This window comes from Protopterus annectens, chromosome 3.part1 (assembly GCF_019279795.1).
Source record: "Protopterus annectens isolate FY-2018-M chromosome 3.part1, PAN1.0, whole genome shotgun sequence".
NCBI lineage: Eukaryota > Metazoa > Chordata > Ceratodontiformes > Protopteridae > Protopterus > Protopterus annectens.
Genome location: NC_056732.1, coordinates 1,445,610,405 through 1,445,637,816, shown reverse-complemented (window position 1 = coordinate 1,445,637,816; position 27,412 = coordinate 1,445,610,405). Strand labels below are relative to the sequence as shown.

General features: G+C 43.5%; 1 protein-coding gene across 3 annotated transcripts in view; it reads right to left on the bottom strand.

Moving 5' to 3' along the window:
* CROT (carnitine O-octanoyltransferase) overlaps window positions 1-27,412 on the bottom strand; it is a 1,004,553-nt gene that overhangs the window by 372,667 nt on the left and 604,474 nt on the right. For all 3 annotated transcript variants that reach the window (XM_044067515.1, XM_044067513.1, XM_044067514.1), the window contains exon 12: window positions 11,283-11,413. In XM_044067515.1, coding sequence (XP_043923450.1) covers window positions 11,283-11,413 — 131 coding nt within the window. The remainder of the gene's footprint in view (window positions 1-11,282; window positions 11,414-27,412) is intronic.

Here is a 27,412-nt window from a genome sequence, read left to right as displayed (position 1 = left end):
AAGTGCTAATACTAATAAATGGAAGCGAAAAATGTTGCAAACTTTGTCAATTCTTTTTTCAGTTTAATTAATTGTTGCACTTTATAAACATCTGCATACACTTTCATCATAAAAAGTTACAATTACTACCTGTTGTATCATATTGTAATTCATCAATTATTCTATTCCAGTATTTAGATGTGGGATAGTACACATTTTGAAAGCAGAGTAACTTCTTTATTATGTTGTCCTTCTTTCGGCTTTTCCCGGTTAGGGTTGCCACAGCGGAACTCCGGTCCGCTAATGATTGGCAGTAAATTTTTACGGTGCCAAGGTGCCAGCCCAACCAAACGGGGAGAAAGGCACATAGAAGTCCGGGGGGCCAATTGTGTATCAGAGCATCCCCATCGGTTTGCCCCTGTGGGGGAAATCAGGGTAAAATAGTTGCTGCATTTGTTGTTTAGTTGAGAAGCAAAAGGATCGCAGCAAGGCTGGCCCCATGTGTGGAAAATATTCTCCGCAACATTCTGGTTGAGGGACCACTCATGGCATGAGAATAGCTTTGCTCAGCTTGTCCACTATGACAGAGAATTTCACCGGAACATGTGTTGCTATCAGAAAGTTATTGGATGAGATATCCCATTGCCACACTATCAGCGCTTCCCAACAGAGAGGGTATGATCTGGTTCCTTCTTGCTTGTTTATGTGCCATACTACTGACATGCTGTCTAATTGAATCGCTACCATCTCTAGAGGAATGGCTGACTGAAATGCCTGCAACACTAAGAGTATCGCCCTCATCTCTAGGACATTTATGTGGTGTTTGGCTTCATATGCAGACCAGGTACCTTGGATACTCCTTCCCAGAAAATGCTCCCCACCCCATCCTGGAAGCATCCGTGGTCACCATGGCCTGTGGTTGACGGCGAACAAATGGTTGACCCTGTGTTACCTGTTGTGTATGAATCCATCATGAGAGATCCTTTTTGCATATGTCCATTACGAGGATCTGATTAAGACACTGGATGATGAATTATCAACCACTGAGAGACTAAAAGCCATTGCAAAATTTGCAAGTGAAACCTGGCTAGTGGAACCAACACAAAATTGCAGCAGCCATAGAGCCCAAGAGCTGTAGAATATAATGGGCAGCTATCCTTTTGCTTCTAATTAATCTCATGGTCTGCCTTTTGATTGTTAATAGTCTGGAAGGGGGTAGACTGGAAATCTGAGTTGTGTCCAGTAAGGCTTCTATGAATTCTATTGTTTGACTGGGTTCCAGATGAGATATTTGATGATTTACGGTTATGCCTAGTTACAAACAAAGTTGAAGAACAGAGTCTCTTGAATAAATTAGTAGGTGCCTGGTCATGGCCGAAATGAGCCAGTCATCTAAATATGGAAACACCTGGAATCCTTGTCTCAGGTGAGCTGCAACCACTGCCATACATTTAATGAACACTCTGGGGGCGGTAGTGAGACCAAATCGCAGTGCTCTGAACTGGTAATGACTGGCTCCCAACCGGAAGCATAAGTAATTTCTAGAGGTCCTGAAGATCTATAAAGCACAGCCAATCATCCTTTTCCAGGAAAGGAAGTATGGCCTGAACTGTGACCATTCAGAACTTGCTGCATGTGACTGATTTGTTTAATTTCTTGAGATCCAGAATTAGTCTCCAGTCCCGTTTTCTTTGGAATTAAAAAGAACTTTGAGTAAGTTCTGAATCCTCTCTGGTCTGGGAGACCTCTTGGATGACTCTTTTTTCCAGCAGTTTTTGGATTTGTGAGACTGCTTGATTCCTTTGAGTGGGTGGAACATCCAGGATTTTCTTGTTGGGAGGTGGTTGTCAGAAAAAGGGAATTTGGTAACCCCTGGATATTATCCTCTGCACCCACACATCGGAAGTCATCTTCTCCCAGGCTCTCCATGCAGGGATAGAGGACTTCTGATTGCTTCAAGAGGTGGACAATCCGGCCTCCTTTCAGGAGCACTGAAAAGGTTTCCCAAAGAACACTTCCTAGGAACCTTGGTTTTGCAGAACTCCTCTGTTGCAAGGGCAATGTCTTCCATTGCTGTTCCCCCTCTGCCTCTGGGGGAAAATTCTCCACGTGTCTCTTGGTATGAGATCTCCTTTGCTGCAAGGGCAATGTCTCCCACTGTTGCTCCCCCTCTGCCTCTGGGGGAAGATTCCCCACGTGTGTCTTGGTATGACCACTGAGACTTTTTGAACCAGGTTTTTCTGCTACCTCTCTCACCTTTGGGATAGGGTCTCTGAGAAGCTGAAAAACATATGCCTATGGCAGAAAGGGTCTTACCTTACTTCTCACACCTGGATAGAGTATCCTTGACTTTAGGGCCAAAAAGTGACATGCCATCCAATGAAGCTTTGAACGCCTCCTCATAGAAATGCCAGAATGTACTGCTTGTTCCTTTGGCTGCATTGGCAATAAGTCTCATGGGAGAGTTGGCAATTAAATGGAGCATGGCTAACTGGGAAGCTACTTTTTCCTTTGCTCCTTCAGCTACTGTTCCTTGAAGGGTATCTGAGAGCGCCTTCATCAGATCCCTTTGTAACATAGTAAAATTAGGCAGATAGTTCAGAAACTGCAGGGCAAAGGGCGCTGAAGGAAAGACATGCTTCCCACATCTATCCATCTTCCTAGAATCTTTATTATGAGGATGGATAGTTGAACTCTCTTCGGATAGTTCTTTCTTGGTCACTGCCACCACTACCATAGCATCTACTGTAACCGCCTTGGTCCAGAAAGCCTTATCAGATGTAGCAGTTATAATTTTATTTGTTCTCCAGGGAATCGGCTCGACAGTGTCTGGGGTCTCTCACTCTGACCGTGAGATTAGATCTATGAGCTCATCAGTGGGCGGAGTCACCCAGGAGGTAGACAGGTGGGAACCGAAGGTGGCTAGGTGCACCGACTCCTCGGGCAAAGGGTTGTTGGGCTGCCTGTCACACCTCTGCTTAAGAATCTCCAGAATCTCCCCAAAGGAAACATCCTCGAGGGGAGGTGACCGTGGGGAACCCTCATCGAGGTCAGTGTCTTTTGGCTGACTCTTCTGTGGAGTCCAGATGCTTCCTATTGCATAACCTCTTTCGAGGGACCTCCTCAGTAGAACAGTCTGGGGAGATATTAGAAGAGTCAGGGGTACCCTGACGGGTATCCTGGAGCCTAGGGTCACGCTGTCCCTGTGGGAAAAGATGGGATGAAGAAAAACGTTGGGTATCTGTCTGGGGTAATGGATCTGAGAGGGCAGGTGACTTTTCGGTGCAGTGGTAGCCATAGCCCTCTCCAAAGCCCCAAAGGCTAAATGCTCCTGGAAAGACAAGGACTCCGGACCCAATAAGCCATGCTTTCAGGACAGATATCCCACCCAGTCCAGAAGACAGCTCATTCAGGCTTGAAGCTGAAGCCAAGCTCACTTTCACCGAATCCCTGAGGGGCATCGACCGCTCCATGAATCTGGGAGTCAACTGCACCAGAGTTTTGCGAAGCTCATTTCAGCTCCGAGAGCTCTCCAGCTCTGAAAAGGCCGACAAGCTCTGAGTGGAAGTCTGATCTGTGGAAGAAGACAACCTAGGATCTGAACTCAAAGGCACCAGGCGTATTGATCTGTAAACTCCAAAACTGGCTCTGAAGTAGGAGGAGGAAGAGGGGAGTGGACGGTTTAGCTAGACCTGGAGCCGAAAGGGCTGAGGTTGATAGGGATCTTGTGATACCCTGTGCCCACAGGATCTTCTGCACCATCTGTTCCACATCTTCTTCTGTAAGACTCCTGCTTGAATGGGAAGACAAAGCAGAAGGGGATCTAAGCCATGATAGAAAAGGGAACGGTACCTTAGAAGGAACTGGGTTGTATGAGGGAGAGTACTGTGCCCTCTGCAAAGTCAAAATTGGCTTGAAAGGACTAAGCATCGGATCCGACCCATCCTTGCCAGATAAGATCAGAGCCAAGGAAGACAGATCCAATGAAACAGTGGTCAGAGCAGAAGGCTCTGATCGAATTCGAGACTCCCCAGATGAGGGAGATTTTATTTTTTTGGACTTTGGCTCAAAAAAAACGGTCGGCGCAGATGAAGGTCTTTTCTTGGCCTTGTCTGAAGATCTGGAGGACAAGGGAGAAGCAGGGCTCGAATAAGCCAAATTAGTTTTAGAAGTTGCACTTGACTTATCCTTTGCTCCAGAAATAGCTTCATCAAAGCAGTGAATATCACACAGCCCTCCTGTAAATGCAAAGACCCAAGACAATACACAAATAAGGAGTGCGAGTTGCTGAACAGAAATCTTATGCCCATATTTCGTGCACTTCTTGAAACCAGCCAGTTGCTCCAGTTCTCAGCCTTGACAGGCATAACCCACACACAGACACACTCAAGAAAACAGAGGAAAGTTTTTTTTTGTCAGATAGAAGGAAGAGAGAGTTGGCAAGAAATACCTTAAGGGTAAAAACAAAAAAGGGGGGGGGTAACTATCAAAAAACAGATACTGGGGGAAGGAAAAGGAAGTAAAGTAATGAGCATGAGGCCAAAAGTTCAAGAAAAGGACAGACATGAAGTCTAATACTGAAAACTACTGATGTCTGAAGAAATTTGAATTGAAAAAAATGAAAATTACAACCTGACACCAAGAGCTGGCTAGAATGACCACGTCTTCACAAAGTGGTAAATGAGATCAGAGGTAATGGGGAGAGAGATGCATTGTGAGTAAGGCAGAGGTGCCCAAGAGCTTTTTGGTTGCCAGAAGCTTGCTAATGGCAGAGTCGGGTCAGAGGGCTCAGATCCGAACCCACATGTGAGAAGGAGATGAAAAATTGACACTATCAGATCATGTCTTTTAGTCTCCACATTACACTTTGCAGTCATATTTTAACATGTACTGTCTTACAATACCTCTCAACTTTTACCTCCAGAGTTAATGGCAAAGCAAATAAATACACCTATTTTTTTCTGTAATTTCTAAATGTAATACTATTAACTTGGAACTTTTCAAAATAAAGATAAGTTGTGTACAATCTTACCATAATGGTAAAAGTCCCTCTCTTCTCTGTTGCAGTATTCTTTACACGTGACAGACTGTCTGCCAAGTGACCCGTCAGCCAGTTTACAAATTCTTAGATGCCTAGAATGCGTATTACATCACATGTAGTCTGCTGTCGGATGTACACTACAAAAGTGACATACGTGCACACCATCCTCAGAACTGAGTACCTCAGGGAGAATCGCTGAGAGGTAGGAGGTAGCTTGGGTACATCCGAGGAGCCACAAATTCCACAACAATTGCAGGGGGGTGGAGGGTGAGATAGAATACTGCAACAGAGAACCCTGCCCTGGACTTGGAAATGTTGTCTAGTCTGTAATGTTTGGTGAAAGTATGAACTGAGGACCAAGTGGCAGCCTCCAAAATAGAGTTGGTGTCCAATCCTTTGAAAAAGGTGCCAGATGAAGCCATGACTCAGGTGGAGTGAGCCCTCACTGGAGAGGGGAGGATCTTTCCATGGTGCTCATAACAAAAGGCTATGGCTTTAGAGATCCAAGAAGAGATAGTCTGATTGGAGACTGGCAGCCCCAGGGCTCTTGGGGTGAAAGGAGACGAACAGCTGGTCAGTTTTCCTGTTAGTCTTGGTTTTAGCCAGATAAAACCTAAGCTGCCTGTGCACATCTAGAGTATTCAGGACTCTTTCTGTGGAGGTTTAGGGGGAAGAGAAAGGATGCGAAGGTGTATCGCTTGGTTTAATGACAGCTCATTGACCACCTTAGGCATAAAGGAGGGGTGGTGTGGAAGGAAACTATGTCCTTATGGAAGACTAGGAAGGGAGGGGATGCCATCAGGTCGTGTGATTCTGAGACCCTTCTGGTCAATGTGATTGCCAGAAGCAGTATAGTTTTCAAGGAGCAAAATTTTAGAGAAACAGAAGCTGCTGTCTCAAAAGGGGTCAGGGTCAACTTTTCCAAAACAAGATTAAGATCCCAGGGAGGAGGCACTGGTCTCCTGGGAGGTCCCCTGTGTAGGACGCCTTTCAGAAATTGTTTGGCCTCAAATCTAGAGGCCAAAGGGGGTGAGAGAGGCTGACAACTGGACTTTTACTAAAAAGTAATTTAGTCCAGCCTCCAGCAACTCACACAGGTATGACACGACTGTGGGGAGGGAAATCTACTGTTAGTGGGTCCACTTTACGTGAATGACAACAGACTGAATTTTTTTTCCATTTGGATAAATAAGATTTCCTTGTGTTGGGTTTCCTGGCCTCCTGCAGCACCATGAGCATGTCCTCTGAGAAAAGGTGTCTGAAAGGAATCAGGGCCCTATCACACACAGTGTCATTTGTAGGGTTAACAACTGTGGATGAATAAGGGTGCCCTTGTGTTGTGTGAGTCCTTCCACTCTGTGGGATAACTTGTGATGACTGCCCTTGGCTAAATGCAGGAATACGGGGAACCAATGCTGTCTTGGCCAAAAGGGAATCACCAACAAGACTTTTGGAATGTCCTGTTGAATCTTCAGGAAGACTCTTGGAATAACAGGCAGGGGAGTGAATGCATATAGGAATATCCTGCTTCAAGAGAAGCTTACGGCGCCCATCTTCCAGGCTAGATGGTGTGGGTCCCCTGGCATAAAATAAGGGAAGTTGCCTGTTCGTGGGGGAGGCAAAGAGATCCACTTGTGGAATACCACATTGGTGAAAAATGTCCAGAAATACATCCCTGTGAAGCATCCATTCATGAGGATGTGTTTTGGACCAACTGAGAGTGTCTGCCAAAACATTCAGACTGGATGGAATGTATACTGCCTGAAGAGGTGTCTGCAGCTTGACCACTAGTTCCCATACCTGTAGTGTTAATCTGCACAGTAGATATGAACAGGTCCCCCCCCCCCGTCTGTTTACATACCAGAGAACTGTCATGTTGTCAGTTAAGACTTTGAGGGGCCCTGGGATGAGGAGAGGCTGAAAGGCCTGGAATGCCAGAGGAAGTGCTCTCATTTATTTTATATTGATTTGCTCTTTCCTCTGTGAGGATGACCAGGTGCCTTCAGTTTTCATGGCACTTAAGGCTGCTCCCTAGCCTGAGTCGGAAGCATCTGTGTACATTTCCTGTACTTGAGGCAGATGATGGTGTGGAAGTCCTGGGATGGTAAATAGTTGTTGGATTAACCAACTGATTTCTCTCTTCAGGCAAAGAAGAAGAGGGATTTGGGAGTCCATCGGGTGGGCATGCTGAGTCCACACTGACTTTAGGTACTATTGCTATTTCCTCATGTGCATATTTGCTAGCAGGAGCATGGGAATGGTGGAAGCCATAAAGCCTAGGGTCCTGAAGTAGATCCTGGCTGAAATGTGGGACTGTTGCACGAGACTTAGAAAGAATGAAGAGAGTTCCTGGGTCTTTTGTAGGGGAATGGAAGCCTTCATGAGGTGGGTTTGAATTCTACATCCCAGGAAAATCTGATCTTGGGTAGGTGTGAAGTCTGATTTTTTTGTAATTTATGGTGAATCACAAAGAAAAGAAGGATGCTGAATGTATGGTTGAGGTTTCACTGCAGCAACTCTGGACAGTCTGTCTGGAGCAGGAGATCATCCAGAAATGGGAAGATTTGGATGTCCTGCAGTCTGCAGAATGCCATCACAGGTACTAGGCATTTTGTGAAGACCCTTGGGGCAGTAAAGAGACTAAAGGGCAAAACAGAAAATTGAAAGTGTCCAGATGCTACAGAGAATCTGTGATATTTCATGTACCTTAGTTGGATAGGAATATGAAAATAGGCACCTTTTAAGTCTATGGAAGCCATAAAGTCTTGAGGTAGGATCAAGGGGCTCAAGGTTTGTAAGGTGAGCATTCTGAAGGAGGGTACCTTTAGGCAGGCATTTAAGAAGGAGAGGTCTAAGATGGGTCTCCAGGGTCCTTCTTTCCTCAGGACCAGGAATAGCCTGGAATAGAATCCCTTTCCTCTTTGATGGACAGATACTGGTTGAATGGTGCCTTGGTCCAGGAGCTGCTGAAGCACTAGAGGCAACAGAGGCAAATGCACTTTCGGTGGCAGGGAATGCCCTTGAACGGTGGAAGAGACTCCCCACCATGAAATATCCATTCTTTACTATGGACAGTACCCAAGAGTCTTGGGTAATGGTTTCCCAAATCGGGCTTGAAAGGGATAGGCAAAGGGAGAAGAGAGTCAGTGTCCAGGTAGTCAGATGGACCCTGGTCTGTAAGGAAAGGGTTGATTTGAAGCTGGTGTTTGTGTGGAGTACAAAAGGATTATTGCCTCTTTCTTATACTCTTGGATGACAAAGGCAGGTTTAGAGGGGTAGTTTCTCTGAGACCGGAGAGACCAGGAGGTGTTTAAGGTCTTTCATCTCCTTGCCCTTCTCTTGCAAGGTCTGGAAAAGTTCTGCAGCTGCAGATCCAAACAAGGTTTCATCATCCAGGAGAGCATAGCAGATGCCTCTACTGCATCATATCTACATTTGATGGAATGCCCGGTCACCTCGGAGGTTGTAGCAAACACGGATGTAGCTAAGTTTTTGTTCTCAGATTCTGGTAATTCATAAATTATTTTAGACAGCTAACAGAGGAGTTCCAGGGAATATTTAATCATATGGGTCTGGTAATTTATAGCTCTAAATGCAAGAGTGTCAGATGTATAAACTTTCTTGCCCAATCTTTTCAAATGTTTGCTGTCCTTGTCTGAAGGAAGCAAGCAGGAGGAGGGAAGCAGTCTAGAGGGTTTGTCAGAAGACACCGAGATGACTGATGGATCAGCTGTTGGTGCTCTGAACAAGTACTTACAATCTGTAGGCACTTTATAAAACCTGTCAGTTTTTTTCGGGTGCTGGTGGTACAGAGTCAGGGATCTTGCCAGAGGATGCAAATGCATCCAAGGAGGCCGGAAGGATAGGGGGGATAGCAGAGGGAATAGGGGTGTCCACTTGCAACAGATCATATAGTTTTTGAATATCTGTCATTTCAGAGGTTTCCCATTTGAAATGGTCTTGCATTCTAGTAAGAGTGTCACTGAGAGATCTCTTCTGTAGGGGAGTCTGTCTCATTAGAATCTTCCTCAGGGGAATCACAGTCAAGAGGCAAAGGAGTCTGGTTAGAGTAGGCTAGAGAGTCCTAATCAAAGACAATGCCCTCCTCAGATGAAGACTCTTTCCTAGTCCTCTTTTGTGAAGGAACTGGCCTAGGGGAAGGAGGGATAGTAATCTGGGGGGGGGGGGGGCTTAGAGACATAAGGGCATTGACGATACTTTGGGAAAAGGCCTGCAATCCTTTTGTGGATTGGAAGAAGGAGAAATGTGCTTAGTTTTCTGCTTCTTTTTGCTGGGCATGTGCATTCTATGGACAGAAGGTGGGCCGGACATAGGCCTGCATTCTATAATGTCTGACTCCACTTCCTCATGAACAAAGATGGCAGGAATCCATCATGGTCCTTAATAATGAGTCATGGTTCCCCTTGGACATCTGGAACAGATGCCTGTGGTACCTTCAAGGACGCACTACTATCCTGTTCCATGGGGACCCCAATTATGGCTTCGGCCTGTGGTTTGGATGGCAGCTTAGAGTGAATCTCTGGACTGGTAGTTCTCTCAGGAGGGACATCAGGCCCTGGAGGTGCAGCTCAGGCTTCCAGCCTAGGTTTCTTGGCCTTCCACTTAGTTACCAACTCAGCTTCTGAGGTCAAGGGACCCTCCATCCTTTTCACAAGAAGTTTGAGACACTGATTTTCCAGATATATGAAAAGAGAGTTAAGCCTACTATGTAAGGTTTTTGGGAAAAAAACTGGCAGATAGGACAGGCCTTATGGTCATGGGAAGGCCCAAGACAAAACAGGCACTGTTGATGGGCGGCTTCATGTGGAATCTGACATCCACAGTCACATTTGCCATTCTTGGATGACAATAAAATCAAAACCTTACCAAAAGTAAGAAAAGGAATCCCCAATGGGACACTTATCTGAGTAGAAGTTTCTTAGGCAGTCAGACTGTACAAACGGGAAGTGCGTTCTGTCTGGCAGTAAAGAAGTTCAGGGGATGGTGTGTGCATATGTCACTTTTATACCCTATGTCCTATAGCTGAATACGTGTGATGTACCATGCACCCTAAGCACATAAGACTTTTGTAAACTTGCTGAAGTTGGGTCGCTTGTCCGGCAATCTCCCTCATGTAAAGAATACTGCAACAGCAGAATAGACAGACATTTTCCTGTTTCAGGAGAGAGGGAGCAAAAGTGTATGGATGAATGTTAAGATTACGACTACCCATTTGTAGCCAGGATGCAGAGTAGAAATTGCCACTCTAACTGCCAATGTTCCAACTTGCATGCAATCAATATCCATTTTAAAGCAAACTTCAGTAACAGCAATAGCAACCTCAACCAAAATGTGTAATTGTTTAATGTATAAAAAAGTTTAATATAGGAAAGTATTTTTATAAGCTCTGACACTGTGACAACCATGGCAAAGGAAAATAAAAAGGCATCTATATATTTAATTCCCCACATATATATATATATATATATATATATATATATACACACACACACACACACACACACACACACACACACACACACACACACACACACACACACACACATATAATTTGCGCCACTGATCTACAGAAAAAGTTTTACAGGCAGGGACAAGGGTTAAGGGAGCAGCAGCCCTGTTATATGTCAGTGCTGAGTAATGTATATGTCTTTGGTAATTCCTTTCTGTGACAAGCCCTAACAAAGACGGTTAACAGAATGATTGAGCTGGAAATGACAACTTCTGCTATCAGAGCCAGTGCATCAATCTTTCTGGACTTGGTCACAACCTGCATGACTGCAAAAGGGTAGCTGTAATTTTAACTGCCAGATTGAGAACAAATTTGGTGTGTTCATCCAAAATCCGGACAGCTGAGAGGTGTATGTCTTACCACTATACTTTTAATGTGGAGTTTTCTTTTTACTGTTAAGTAACTGTGTATCTAACTATATCTTACTTAAATGCATTCTTTCAAATCCACTCTTACTGTGTATATCAAGTGTGTTCCTACACATTTACTGTGCTTGTCTGCTTGGTAATCAGGTCTTGGCTGTAAGGGGTCTTATGAATCAATCACTCAGCTTCTTAACAAATGAATACATAAATACATAAATCTAGGTTAGGAAATTAGTTTAGCATACTAACCATACCACAAAAAATTTGAACTGCATCACTCCCTTTGAAATGACTAAAGCAGCAAGTAATATTTGAATGAAGAAAGGTATCCAAGAAGTAAGTCTCGTGTACTGGGCTTGTAACCTACCGTCCATGAAGTCGAAAGAAGGCAAGTTGAAGTGCGAGTTGGACAAATGTATCAGGATGAAGTCTTAGTTTCTTGATATAAGCCTTGCCAATGGAAGTGATTGCATAGCTTACCAGCTGCAAGTCAGATGCCTGGTTAAGTAAAGAGTGATTTAGTTAATATAAAAAAGATTATGCAGTTCATTTTCATTTTGTTGCATGTAACAAGTTTGCTCTTATCTGGGTTATAATCCTGCTTTGTTTTTCAGGCATTAGTTTACTCTGGAGTAGAATATTTTTAATTTTGAGCAACCATGCATTATAAGATGCTTTTCAGAACATGCAAATGCCACATGATGACATACAATCATACAAATTTGAAAGTAAAACAAAGTCTGGTTTACTCAGCATCAAAAGTGAGTAGTTACTTTTACTGTACTATTCAGCCAGTATGATAAACTATCCAATTTAAGCATTACATTAGTGCGTATCTCATAAAAAGCTAGGCAAAAAAAAAAAAAAAACTTTATTCTTCCACTTAACACTTTAAGTGAAACGAAAGTATTAATGCAGCTAACTCATTTCACACTGCCCAGTCGTACGGTATTCTACAGAGCAAAGTACACCAATACAGGACAATACAACCTGTACATCCAAAAAGAAAACAAAATGTGTCAATCCAAGGCTCTGCAAAATTCTTAAAAAAAAAAGTCCCGCGGTGGTGGTGCTGCGGTAGCGTTGTCGCCTCACAGTTAGACGTTGCCCGTTCGATTCTCAGTTAGAGCGTCTTCCGTGTGGCGACATGCGTGAACGGGCGTTCCTTCATTGAAGGTTGTGCGTTAGGCCCGGCAAGCCAGCACGTAAAAACTCTACTGCCAATCATTAGCGGACCGGAGTTCCGCTGTAGCGACCCCTAACCGGGAAAAGCTGAAAGACACACACAAACAATGCTATAGAAGCAAATACTTAAAAGCCACTGGTGGCATAGAGGGAAATAGCTTTGACTACAATCCAGATGACCCAGGTTCAATTAGCATCCCGGGCAACTGACAGAACAAGACGGAAGGATGGGGTGCCCTCCCACCCAGGATGGGCACTTGTCAATGACATTCCCTAAGGGGAGGTGTGCCCCAAAGAGAGGAGATGCCCTTGGAAATAGTCGATGAACATCGGGGGGGGCAGGGAAATTGAGTAAGTAGGGTGTATAAAAGAAACCACCCTGGACAGAAGCACAGATGGCCAAGCCCCAGGACAACCTTAGGATCCATGACCTGACCCTGTAACACCAAATTAAGTTGGGGGGGTAGGAGGAAGGCTGGTAGGCCAGGCATGGACATAGGACTCTTGAGAGCTGGGCCAATAGGATTAGCTCCAAGGGGACAAAAAAAAATACTTGAAACTCTAAAGGCAAAATAATTCCCAAACCACAAAACATTTCTGCATTTGTTCCAAAATCACAAGCACATTCCTTTATAAATAATTACCCACATACTTCCACCTTGCTATAAAGCACACTGGACTGTCCATGCAATCTTAGTCATTAGTGCTAAACTTTGGGAAGTTTTACCCTCCAACTTAAAGACATCCAATCACTTCCAGTATTAAAAAAAAAACTATCACTGATGCACGTGACTGTGTGCATTCCTCAATAATAATCTAATTCTCATGTTAAAACCTCACTCTACTCACATATCTTAAGGTGTTTATTTTCTTATAACACCTGAACATCTTCACCTTAGTACTCCCATACTTATTTGCCCATCCCTACCCTTATCTATTTATCTGCTATTCCTCTCCTCCCTACCACCTTCCCCTTCATAGAATATATACCTTATTTACTGTATACAGTGTATGTAGAACCCTGGCATAGGTCATACATCTGATGTTAATGTTACTTAACTCTGTACATGCTGTTTATAACCATTATCTTATTACTGAGAGTTCTAAGGCGCGTCAAAAATTGATTCTCACATTTTGACAATGTGCATTACCTTTCTGTATAATTTTTTTTGTCTGTATCCTACACTGGCTAGCATGAAAATAGTCCATGGGGATCAGCAATCTACACCAGTTAAAAAAAAAAAAAAAAAAAAAAAAAAAAAAACAAGAAACCATTCAGGTCAAGAAAAATGTACCAATTTAAATAATCAAAACTCAATATAGAAGTTATTCTTAGGTATTTCAAGAATCAACTAAATTCAGAGAAATCAATCAGTAAAGTTTAACGTGTGCTGAATGCTTCAGAATGTAGGATGTACCAATCATGTAGAACAGTAACAAAAATATAAAAGCATACAGCAGTAGTTACCAGAGGTATCCTATAGGGATCGGTTTGCGGACCACTCCTCTTTGGTATCTACATCTCAGGTGTGAAGGCCAACATCAAGGGGCCTGCCACTCACAAAGTTTGCTGATGGCTGCAAAATTGGAGTTGTCATAAATATCCCAGCTGACAACCAGATTTTCCATGACAGCCAACAAACACTAACAAGTGGCACACGAATGACAACCTCAAACTGAAGACCAAAAAAATGCAGTTAGCATCCTCTGGCAAAGCAGGACACCATATGTTATTATCACATATGCCCACCCCCCCCCCCCCCAAAAAAAAATGACAATGTCATAAGCGACCCAGTCACTTCATAGGTTCATAGGTTCATACTAGGCTATCTGCCCTAGGGCATTTACAAGCCTAGCCAGAGTGTGTTTGGCTTTCGCCACCCATTTTAAAATGAATTTTGCTATGCCCTTTTTTGAGGTTAGTATACTGTGCATCTGTCTAACAGTGACACAAAAGTGATACCCGGAGTAAATCTACGATCTCCAATCCGCTCATTAGGATTCCACTTGAAGAGAGTCAATGAGGGACTTTGCCTAACCTGGACTGGGATTTTATTCCAGAGTGAAGGGAGCCTCTGGATTATTAATCTGTCCCTCCAGCATGTCCTATTTATTTCAGTGCTGAGGTTCAACTTTCATTGACAAACTTTCCCTCAACTTCTAATTGTCTACTGCTGTAAAAAAATCCTTTCTATACAGTCAGTGTGATCACCAAATAGATATATTGCCTAGACCTAAGGCGGTCATCATTCTTTTTCTACTCCCCCTGTATTAGGCCAATATTACAGTATAATGCACCTGACCCAGCTTGAAAGACCACAGCATTTCTTCACAAACACATGAAAGGTCATGTCATCCCAGAGTTACCCTAACTGCCTTAAAACATTCTCACTCATTTCCATTTCTTACTGACGTCTGAGAGGGGATTTCTGCTTACATACAGAGACTCCAAGGATCAGGTCCTATGCAACCTCAAACACATGCACTGAACTAATAACACCCAAAATACCCACTCAAGAGATCTAAACTTCCACCATAACATAAACAGAACCTGTTGGTGTGATAAATATCTATCACAAAGTATAAATCTGTTATGGAAAAAACTGCCCTGTAAGTAAACCACAGGGGCTCCCTGACCCTTTTCAAGGGCAAGCATAAGTACATCCTTCATCTGGTCCTCAGGCTCTTATGGAAAGGAGTTGAAAAGTACAGTTGTGTACACTTACCATAAATGTAGATGTTCAAGTGTATTCACTGTTGCAGTCATCACATTTGGGTTATCTGCTTGCAGTCGACCTGATTACCAAAGTCTTGGGTCCTGCATCGGTTGCTGTCTCTCCTTCCATGACGTCAAGTCGTCAGGGGTATAAAACATGCAGCCGACACCATTACACCAGTTTTTCTTTCCCCAGATGTCAGGTGCCCCCCTAATGGGAAGCAATTAAATAAATAAAAATACAAGGTTATACCTCCAACAAAAAAGCAAATGCACCAAAAAGCTTTTAAGCGTAGTAAAGTAGAGTAGAAGTATAGCCAAAAGAAGTCAGGGGGCTGGAGGGAGGGTAACCAGGACTGCAACAGTGAATACACTCGAATTTCTACATTTATGGTAAGTGTACACAACTGTACTATGTTCTTCATGTTTCACTGTTGCAGTCATCACATTTGGGTAGATTCTCAAAGCTAAGGATGGGAGGAGGAATTTAGATAGCATTTGGACCAGCTATAAGGTCCTGCAAGACTGCAGCGGCAAAGCCAGCTATGGACTTACAGAAAATTGGCAAATGGTAATGCTTGGTTAAAGTATGTACAGAACTCCCCGTAGTAGCTTCTAGGATGTCCCTGGTAGGAATACCTCTGAGAAAGGCTGTAGAGGTAGATGCAGCCCTGGTTAAGTGGGGTCTGATCCCCTGTGGGATAGGTTTTCCATGATGCTTATAGCAGAAATTAATGCAATGACCTATCCATTTAGAAATGGTTTGCTTTGAAATAGCCTTCCCCTCTGTCCCTGCAGCAAATGCCACCAGCAGTTGTTCAGATTGCCTTTGAGGTTTAGTCCTGTCCAAGTAAAATCTAAGTTGTCTGTGCACATCTAAGGAGTGCAGTATCCGTTCCCCTTTGTTCTGTGGAATAGGAAAGAAGGTTGGCAAATGGATGGACTGACTAAGAGCCACACTGGATACCACCTTGGGCATGAAGGAGGGATTGGTTCTGAGGGATACCCTATCTGCATGAAAGATGATGAAAGGGTTCACTGCCATAAGGGCCTGTAATTCAGACACCCTTCTAGCTGAAGTGATTGCTAAAAGGAAAGCTGTTTTCCAAGAAAGAAATTTTAAATCTGCAGTAGCAGCTGGCTCGAAAGCAGGGAGAGTGAGTTTCTCCCATACAAAGTTAAGGTCCCAGGCTGGAGTTGGAGCTCTCCTGGGTGGTCTTAAATTTTTGGCCCCTCTGAGGAACTGCTAGAGCAGTGGATGGGAGAAGACGGGAGGTTCTGTGTTATAATGAGCTGAAATGACTGAGGCGTGAATTTTGATGGAGGAAAAAGACAGGTCCTTGTGAAGCATCTCAGTTAAGTATTGTAAAATCTGAGGTAAATTGGGCGTTGCTGTGCTCGACCTTTGAGATTGGTTCTAGGCTCAGAATCTTTTCCATTTTCAGCATAAGATTTTCTAGTACTAGGCCTCCTTGCCTCTAAAATGATATCCATTACTAGTTTACTGAGGGATGGTAAAGGAGAGATTAGGGAATTAGCCAGGCTGCTAGGTTCAGAGTTTGAAGCTGAGGGTGCAGAATCTGGTTCTCCTGCTGAGACAACAGGGTAGGAGTCTGAGGCAGGTGCCATGGGGCCAACAGTGACACACTGCACAAGAGGGGGTACCAGTGTTGGTGTGGCCAGTGTGGTGCAATTAAAATCATCTTTGCTTTGTCTTGTTTGATCTTTAGTAGTACTTTGGGGAGCAGAGGCAGAGGAGGAAATGCATAAACTTATTGTTTTTTCCAGCTGAAGGACAGAGCATCCAATTTCCATGCTTGTTTGTGGGGAGTCCTTGTGCAAAATTTGGCCAATTGATTGTTCTGGGGGGAGGCAAACAGGTCTATATCAGCGCTCCCCCATTTGCTTGTCAACATGTTGAAAATCCTTGGTTCCAGTTTCCACTCGTGTGGGTCCATGAGGTTTCTGCTTAGTCCGTCTGCCAGTGTATTTTCCTGGCAGGAATTGAGCTTGTAGATGCACTTGGTAGCTAAAGGCTGTGTTCCACAATGCCATGGCTAGTCTGCAGAGGGGGTAAGAATGGTTACCCCCCTGCTTTATGTACCACATAACAGTGGTGTTTTCTGTTTTTACCATTAATTGCCCTGGAAGAATGTGGTCCTTGAAGGCTGTCAGAGCATTCTGTACAGCTAACAGTTCTTTTTGATTGATATGCAGGTGCATTTGACTTGGGTTTCATTTGTCCTGAATGCACTTCCCTGCCAGGTGAGCCCCCCATGCATAGTCTGATGCGTCTGTTGTTAGGGTTTGGGCAGCAGGGGATAGTGTGAATGGTAGTCCCTTGTTTTGGTGGCAGACCTCTGCCCACCAAAGGAACTCTAGGCGTATGCAAGGTATGATAGGAATCATTGCTTCTAGATCCTGAGAATGTTGACACAATAAGCTTTTCAGATACCATTATAGTTTCCTCATATGCAGTCTTGCATATGGAATTAGAAGAATACAGGAGGCCATGAACCCCAAAGCTTGCAGTATTTGCCTTGCAGATAGCAGGGTTTTTGTAGCCACTTGTTTGAAGTAGGGTCAAATGAATTTGTTTCTCCGGCATGAGGAAAGCCATCTAGGAAGTTGTAATCAAGCTTGCTCACAGGAACATAATGTGTTGACAGGGTACCAGGTGTGATTTCTTTTCATTTATGGTGTACCCCAGACAAGTTAGTACCCTTTGTACAAAGGCCAGATGATTCAAAAGTATGTCCTGGCTTTCTGCCTGAATTAGACAATCATCCAGGTATGAGTATATTTGAATATTTCTTTGCCTGCAAAATGCAATGACTGGAGCTAGGCACTTTGTGAATACCCTGGGTGCAGTAGATAAGCCAAAGGGCAATGCAGAGAACTGACAGTGCATGTAGCCTGCTTTGAAGCGTAGGTATCTTCTGCAAGATTCCCTGATTGGGATGTGCAGGTATGCTTCCTTTAAATTTAGTGTTGCCAACCAGGCGTCTTTGCCTAGCATAGGGAGCAAATGGTGAAGAGTCAGTACCTTGAATTTTGGAATCACCAAAAAGGTGTTTAGAGTAGACAGGTCCAGGATAGGACGCCATGAATTGTTTTTTCTGGGTACTAGGAAAAGTCTCGAGTTGAAACCTTGTCCATTTTCCTCTTCCGGTACCAACTGAATAGCCCCCATGCTTAAGAGAGAAAGTACTTGCTTTTGGGCCTCTGCCCACTGATTTGGGGGTAGATCTGGCCACCCGCTTGGTGTTGGTAACTCATGGAAGTGAAATCTATATCCCTGGGACACAATATTTAAAACCCATTTGTCCTGGGTAATGAGTTCCTAGTTCTTGGCATGAAGAGCAATCTTTCCCTCCAAAGGGGAAGTCAGTTGAGAAGTGCTTGGAAGTTTTAAAAAGAAGTCACTGAGATAGTTTACCATAGGGGGAGTTTTATTATTCCCAGATTTGGAAGTGGAGGCCCCCCCCCCACTTGCTTAGTCCTGTGCGTACCCTGGGATTGAAGGCTGGGAGCTCTGCTGGATTTGGGTTTGGACTGAGAAGGTCTGGAAGAGGCAGGAAAGGACCAATTCTTGGAAGGCCAATGCCTACTAAACCTTGGAGGTTGTACTTGTAAAAAATCTTTAACAGTTTGCATGAATTTAGCTTTTTCCTCCATCTTTTTAAGAACAACTTCTGTCTTGTTGCCAAACAGGCGGTCCTGGTTTAAGGGAGCATTCAGTAATTTTGCTTTAACATGATTTGGCAAGGATTGCTCCTTAAGCCAAGCTTGCCTTTTAAGTACAGACCCAGTTACAGTAGCCCTGCAAGATGCCTCTAGTGAATCAAAACCACATTGCAAAGTATGTTTTCCAACCTGTTCGGCTAAATACAGTAAATCCTGTAAATCCTTATTTTCAGCACAATCAGGAATCAACATCATTTTCTGTTTAAGCAATCCAATAATATGCTGCTGATACTTTTAACATATGAAACTGGCAGTTTAAGGCCCTAATGGCCAAAGTTGCAGAAGTGTATACCTTCTTAACTCATCTATCCGGCACCCTGGAGTCTCTATCAGAGGGGGTAGGAATTTTGGCAGTAGTAGCTTTAATGCCCTTGGGTTCCTGTGAAATAGACTAAGGATCCGCAGTAGGATTTTTAAAAAGGAACTTGTGAGAGTCAGGGACCCTGTAATATCTATCAGGTTTTCTGGGAGCAGGAGGTAAAGAGTCAGGGGCCAAGCTAGACTTCGAAAAGGCATCATCAACAATGTCTAGTACAGGAGATATGGCTAAAGGCCTGTGCTGGGGCAGGAGTAAGAAATCCCTAAGCTTCTTTTTAGAATCAGAGAAATCCTGACTTTCCCAACAAAAATGTTCCCTGAGAGTATGCAAGGTTTCACCAAAAGAGAAATCCTCTGGGGGAGAAGCAGAGGGAATAGAGTCCTCAGCATCAGAATCTTCATAGGTAGATAAGGGTAAATCCTGGTCATCAGAGGAAACAGAAAATTCAGAATCCTGGTCAGAAGTATCATAAGCAAACTCAGTCCTAGGTCTCTTAGAGGGGGAAGGTTGGCTTCCCCTAATTAAAGTAATAAGGTCTTCAGCCATTCTTATCATTTGTTTTTTAGGCATAGAGGCCTGACCATGCGGTCTGGGCGTCAGTTTTCTAGGCATGGTTCGAGATTTAGCCCTTGAAGAAGAAGATGGGTTCAGTTTAATACACAAGTCAGTAGACCTGAATACACCCTCAGAAGCCGGTGCCTGCACAGCAGCTCCGGACCCATCCAAGGTATAGACATCTGCAGGTTCCACAGTTGAAGCATCTTTCGGCATACCGGACACCGAATGGGTCTCAGTAGAGGCCTGTAAATCTGAAGTAGCGGATATCAGGGGCTGTGAAAGCACCTCACTGAGTATCGGCGAACTGGCGAGTGGCTTAGGAGAAGCTTCATCGGCAGCTTTGGTCCTAGGCGGCCTGTTTCTGTCTTTATCTTTGCATTTTTTCGGAAATGTCAGTAGTCGGATGGCTTACCAAAGACATATCAGGATAATTGAACTGAGTACCAAAATAATTCGAAGCGAAAATATTCCAACGGATAGTTTGTAGTTTAAATAAGGCACAAAACCAACAGCGAGGTACGTCGTGGTCAGGCCTAAGCAAGGAATACAGTACGAATGAAAATATTTATGAGGTATTTGCTTTCCACAAGTAATGCAATTATTTACTTTTACTGATATCGGTTAAGAGCAAGAAAAAGTTTCCCCAAGAGGGTACTTAGCTTTTAGTTGAAGACTTCAGTTCTGAAACTCGAAAACGAAAATTTCAGGAGTCGGCCGACTGGCACTTGCGAACCGCTTCTGCTTCGGGCACCGCACGGCAAGAAAGACTGGTGTAATGGTGTCGGCTGCATGTTTTATACCCCTGATGACCTGACGTCATGGAAGAGGAGACAGCAACTGACGCAGTACCCAAGACTTTGTTAATCAGGCCGACTGAGGGCAACTGCAAGCAGATAACCCAAATCTGATGACTGCAACAGTGAAACACGAAGAACATCTAGACACAAATACTGCATGCTTTTAGGATCTGCTATCAATTCTTGTCTTCGTAAATTGAACTACTATCATGTGGCTAGGCTACAAATGGTCCTCAGGCTCAAAAGCCTAATATTAACTTATGAACCATAAAGAATACATTGTTAAAGGTATCTGAAAACACCTGCACTTGCCACCATTACCTTGCCTGGTAAGTAAGTAAGTAAATAAATAAATAAATGAATAAAAGTACACTTAAATAGCTCAAACCACAACCCCACTCCAAAATTTGCAAAGAAAAAAAAAATCTTAATTTCCTAACACATGCAGTCGAGGGGAAAATAGACCTCCAAATCATGTTAGCATGAGCATGAAAAAGAATCCATATTCACATAAGCACTACAGTATATTTGCCCTATCACACCAGTATTCCACTGTAAAAACTACAGAAATGGTATATAGTTCTGTGATAAAAATGCTTGCTCAAAAGCAGAAAATATTTTAACACAAGCTACTACACGACACAATTACGCAACATTTCTCTGTCAGTGCATCTGAGATTTGTTCAAGGATGCTGTTATTTATCCATTAGATCAAAAAAGAAAACATAAACCTAACAATGAGCAGTGGTAACTATAGCTCAGTTTTATGTAAAAAGAAAGTATTTTCCCTCCTATACCTAAAAGCATTCCATGAAAGATGTAACTAAGAAAAAAACATCAGGGACCCAATTATGGATGCCCTTATAACAGTAAATGTGTACAAGTCCTTCCACAAATTAACTTTTGGCTGTTCAGGTAAACTCCATTACATGTTATCATTAGGGCAAAGATTATAGGCAGATATGTAGACAATCAACCTAGGGTAGGACTACTGTGACAGACTATGTCATCCTATCCCATCATCTACAGGGATGGCACCGGAGTGTAAAATGAAATCATATTTACAGAAATAATTACATTTTATATCTTACAGATTAAAATACAAAATATAAATGAAACAGAAAAAGGATTAATTTAATGTACTTTCAAAGCTCTGGGAGTCGATACAGCACATATTAAAAGTAAGTATGCACTTCATGACAAGTTACCCAACTATGTGGCTTGCAGCTTCACGGGTCTGGTAATGAACCTTGGAGCTCTAACAGACAAAGTGCATCCAACATAGAGTCCTGTCTTCCAGAAAGGGTAGTACCTGTGCTTTAAGTTACAGGAGGGATGGGGGGAACTCAGTGAAAGTCGGCATAACATGTTACTTTTACAGTGAGATACTAAACCGGTATTCCTTATTTGCTTTGTCATTCTGGTACATGATTTGTGTACCATGTGCTTATAATCTACTAGTGTCTTTAGGGTCTTAACCATGGAGTATGCCAGGATATTTGACAGTGGGAAAAGAATGATGATGATGCGGGCTAATGGAGTTGTCCCATACCTGTAGGAATTATAACAAAGCATTAAAAAAGTAAATCTGATCATAGTGGGTAATTACAACTGTACATTCTGTGGTATAACATGCTCTAAGGTATATTAAAAATTGCTCTTCTGCAAGTAATAACTGTCATCCCACTTAAAATTCCTTTGTCTATCTGTGTTCATCCATCGTCCACCCCAACATGTGTAATCGTATGTAACAGTATAACACAGGATACATGCTAAAGAAACAATTCAGCTTCAAGATTTGTAACCTTATGACACTTCTGTTGTTACCAAATAAAACTAGAATTGGAGGGTGGCTTAAAGTTAAGGTGTTTACCTCACATGTGTATAGCGCGTCATGTAAATGCATACTGCTGTAGTATTATAAGGTAGTTGAATAGGGGTTTGATTCCTGCATTTGCTAACTGCGTGTGTGTGTCTTCCTGGGGAGGCGCAACCTTTTCAATTTCAACAATTGGCTAAGCTTCTGGAGTCATTCTAAGGGGATCCAGTGTCTGTCTGCCTGGGATGACATGATAGACAAGCTTCGCTGTTTTGCCAGAGATGGTTTGCACCTGTCACCCCTAGGCTTTCGAATACTGGCCAAGGCTCTTGTTCTCCCCATAGTGCCTTTTTTAGGCAAGGCTCAAAGGACAAACCAACCACCGTAACCAGCACAGGTAACCAAAAACTAAGGGTAATGCTACTCAACGCCAGAAGTCTCAACCTCAAGATGCATGCACTCGAGGCACTCCTCAGTATGGAGAAAATCGATGTTTGTGCAGTGATGGAAACCTGGTTCAAGGCTCCAGACAGCACCCCAGCACTACCAGGTTACAATTCATATCATACCTTCTGGCCTCAGTTATCGGATCGCAGTACAAAGGGCGGAGGTGTATCCATATTCATCAAGGATACCCACATCTCCAGGTTAGTGGCGCAGCATGATGCCCCAGAGATCATCCATGCGCAACTATCAGCAGGCAAAACCACATTTCAAGTCGTAGCCTGTTATAGATCGCCCACCAAGTCCCAAGATGTTCACTCAGCATTCCTTTTGGCATTGGAAAATATAAAGGTCCTACTCAACACCATAATTTTGGGTGATTTCAACTACCCTGGTATAGACTGGGCGAACTACCAAAGTTCTAACTTCTATGCCCAGCGGTTCATAGAATTTATAAATTCAAATGCCCTTGAACAACTGGTATGTTCTCCCACTAGAGGGGACAACATATTGGATTTAGTCATCACAAATATGGGCGCCCATTGTACCACACTCATTATCACTCCTTCTCTGGTCAGATCGACCACAAACTGATAACCCTGGAGGTCCTCACTCCTCCACCTCCCCCAGTCAAAGAAACCATTGTAAAAAACGTTTCCAAAGCAAACTTCAAACTACTTGCGTCAGAAGTGGAAAGCTTCTCTATTCCCCTGCAGAAGGATAATGATATCCAGGATGCAGAATCCTACTCCAAGGCACTTTATATACATCTTCAGGATTGCATGGACCGTGCTATCCCAAATAAAACCAAGACTCCTTCCTCAACCAAGAAGAAACCAGTCTGGTGGACCCTGGCCATAAGCAAACTATACAATAAAAGGAGGAGACTTGTACAAAAAAAGGCCAAATCTCAAGTAGAAAAATCATCCCTGATCAGCATTAGTAAGAATTTGAGGGCTCTCATCAAGTCAACTAAAGCCAATTTCGAAAAGAAGGTTGACAAGGATATCAAAGATAACCATAAGGCCTTCTATGGTTACGTCAAAAACCTAAATGGCAACGCTCAGGTCTGTTCTGAGCTAGCACAAAATGGAACAAAATACACTGACCCCATTGACATTGCCAACATCTTGGCTGATAGGTTCAGTGCAAACCACCTACAGGGCCTATTACTATTCCAGGGGATTGTGTAATTCCAATTATTACTGATACATTGGTTAATAAGGCTCTATCTAAAGCTAAAAACACTGCCTCCATGGGACCAGACAGTGTCCCGGGCTGTGTCATACGCGAGCTCCAAAATGAATTAACCCCGCATCTGAATACCCTGTACAGTCTCAGCCTCTCGACAGGATATGTGCCCATAGAATGGCGCACAGCAATGGTGGTTCCACTGCACAAGGGTGGGCCCACAACTGACCCTGGGAACTACCAACCAATAAGCCTGACCAGTCCGATCTGTAAGGCAATGGAGCAAATCTTTATGGAACTCATAAATGGAGAGATTGGGAACCTCCAAACACTTGACCCCACACAGTTCGGCTTCGTCAAGGGCAGATCATGCTTCCTGAACTTGGTGGACTTCTTTGAGACAGTTACTCAGGCTATAGATAAGGGAAAGAAGGTACACACAACTTACCTTGACCTTGCTAAAGCATTTGACACCATTCCCCAATTCCCCATTTGGGTATTATTGATAAACTCACCAACCTGGGCATAAATCCTTACGTCACAAGATGGATCTCAAACTGGCTCTCAGACAGATTCCACAAAGTAAGTGTAGTGGGATCTATGTCCGAATCCAGACCAGTAACGAGCGGTGTGCCTCAGGGCTCTGTCATGGGGTGCCTCCTGCTTGGTATATACTTCTCAGAAGTACAAGCAAGCACTGAAGGGCTGTGGTTGACCAAGTTTGCAGACGACTGCAAACTGGGTTCTATAATAAAGTCTCCGGCCGACAAGGATATCCTCCAGTAGGGCCTTAATGAGACCGATGCATGGTGTCAAAGCCATGGTCTCAAGCTAAATGCTAAAAAATGCGTAGTAATCCCCTTTGGAAAAAACAGAGTACCCATGAACTACCACATAGGAGGTAACCCCCTGAAATCTGAAGAAGTAATAAGGGATCTAGGGACCCAAGTAGATAGTCAGCTTTCCTTTGATAACCATGTTGCCAAGGTGGTTAGAAAATCCTTCTATGTGACCCATCTGATCATGAAAGGGTTTGCATCAAGATCTAAGGATGTAGTGGTGCCCCTCTACTCTTCCCTCATCAGACCCATTATTGAGTACAATGCACCAATTGGAATGTACCTGGCTAGGCATCTCCAGCAGCTGGAGAGACCACAGAGGTACCTCAATAAGAGGATTACTGGCCTCAAACAGTTGCCCTATGCAGCACGATTGAAAAAAACTAAGGCTTTTCTGTATTGCATATCGCCTTCTCACAGGCGATCTCTGTCTAACATACAGAGCCATGTCCAACCTAGAACTGTTGAACATGCTCCATCTTAGCAAAACAAAATATACTCGAGCTACACATTCTAGGGATATAAACCTCAGCACAACAATGAATAGAACATGCTGGAGAGATAGATTCCCTTCGCAAAGACTTCCCTTGCTATGGAACAAGGTCCCGATCTACATAAGACAGAGCCCCTCACTATCACTCTTCAAGAGGAACCTTGAAGAGTGGATGGGTAACAGAAAGTTCACACCAGGGATCATACCAACAGCTCTACTAGATAGGGGCCAAGGGTACTAGCTGCTAGATCAAGGGTCTAGGGAACTAACCAAAGGGGTGGTGAATACCGCACAACGTGGCTGGGCTAATATATGCCTTCGGGCAGATAGCCCAGTACCTACCTATGAACCTATGAACAAGCACAAGGTTTCATTCTCACCTTTGTGAGTTACTTGGTGGGGATTAGAAAGGCCCCAGAGAATGCTATCCCACTACACATCTATAAACCTATGAGGTAAATAACTTATAAGTGCTGCCTGAAAAATCAGGCTAGAGAACTAGCAGAAGTTAAAAGAATGCAATGTAGCAATTCACCTTGTGAGCAGAAATGGTTCCCGTTAAGACTAGCAAGTCTCTCACTTCTACTTGTGAGAAAGTGATGAACGGAATACTGTAGTGAAAGCTGTGTAAACTCTGGAATGCCAACAACCAGATAAAAGAAAGAAATATATGATTTCTGCCAACAAAAGCCTTGCCATCCCAGTCTGAAAGCATTCTTTGACCTAGTTGTTGCTGAGATAGATGACCTGAACTATGGTCTACTTGGTCTTCAGAAATGCCTTTTGTACACCATATCATGCTGTATGCTGCTAGGAAATTATGTGAATGCTAAGATAAGAAGGAGCCACAGCATTAAAGATTAGCAGGAATGGTCTACAGAAAAGCTATTAACCAGCAAAGAGCTGCAGTGTTGCAGCCTACCCTCTTACACTGTATTCAGTATAGCAAATTTATTGAAAAACATGATTACACTAAACTGACATAGTAATTGTCTGTACCAGTGGTATTTAGAGATAAAGCCCTGAATAATTCCAGGTGATCAGACTTCAGCTATAGGCTTATATGCTTGATGACGCCGGCAGGGAGGATGGAGCATGCCATTCTGGGACACAGAGTAGTTTCCATCCACCTTGAACTTCTAGGACTTCTGCTTAACGGTGGAGGCCTACCATAATTTTGGGAGCCAGTGCAGGGAGGACATGGCTTTGGCTGTTCAAAAAGGTGATGGCAGCCACTGTCATCGCATGTCAGGGAGCACTCAAGTCACGGACAATGGGGCAAAAGTAGCCCTTGTGGTGACTCAAGTGCTCATGCCACCACCAAGTGTAGGGTTAGGCCACAAAATGAAAAAGGCTCTCATTGCCAAAATGCCAGTGACAACCCAAAGCACCTTCATGGCTGTCTGGAGATGGCCCTCCTCAAAGAGGAGGCTTGTTGGCTGGCAGACACAGGGAGCACACGGGCAAAAATAATACAAAAAAGATACAGTAATTACATCATCAGGCTGAAAAAAACATAAAAATGTGCAGTGCGAGGACAGATGGCAGCTAGGATTTCACATACAAGTGCAAAGTCACACACTTCAGTGGGACAATCCACATTACAGGAAGTGAATGCAAACAAGCATAAGGAATAAATCGGTCAGAGAGTGGTCATCATACTTATGCCCAGTTATGTCAAATTGTTTTAGCATTTTGTGAAGGACAGTGGAATACTGTTGCATTTGCAGGGCTGATTTGTGAGAGGCAGCTGTCATTTTTCCATTATACAAAGCACTGTAAAGTCCACTGCTGGAATTCATAAAAGTGAGCGGTGTGCCTACACTGCTAAATCCAATGGGGCAAGCTATGCAAAGCGGACAAAAGCTAACTATGGATGTAACAAGCAAGAGGTAAGCACCAAAATACTGGGAAGAAACCAAATAAGAAAGCAGACAGGCAGGGTTAAGACGTAGCATGGCACTCTAATGGGAAACTGAAACAGTGGTGTTGCCAGAGTGTGCACATATAATGTACATGACATCAAAAAAACTCCCTCTGTCTCTAAGGCCCTATGAGAGGCAGCTTGCAATGCCAATGCTGCCAGCAGCAAACTGGCATGGGCAGGGCAGCAAAACACAGCACTGTACAGGAACAGCAATGTGGCTGTGCACACCAAAGTGTCCCACCTATTCAGCTTATAAGTCATGAAGAAAAGTGTTAAACAAGAAAGTAGAAAAGGGAAGTATACAAAAAAAGACAACAAAGATGTTCAATAAGAAACAGAACGTAAGGAAGACATATTTTTTGTAGCAGATCGGAGTTCCAAAACTAAAAGAAATGGGTATAATGGAAGGGTAATGAGGGTTGGCTATGTGTGGATAGAAGGAGAAGGACAGGTAACAGGAGC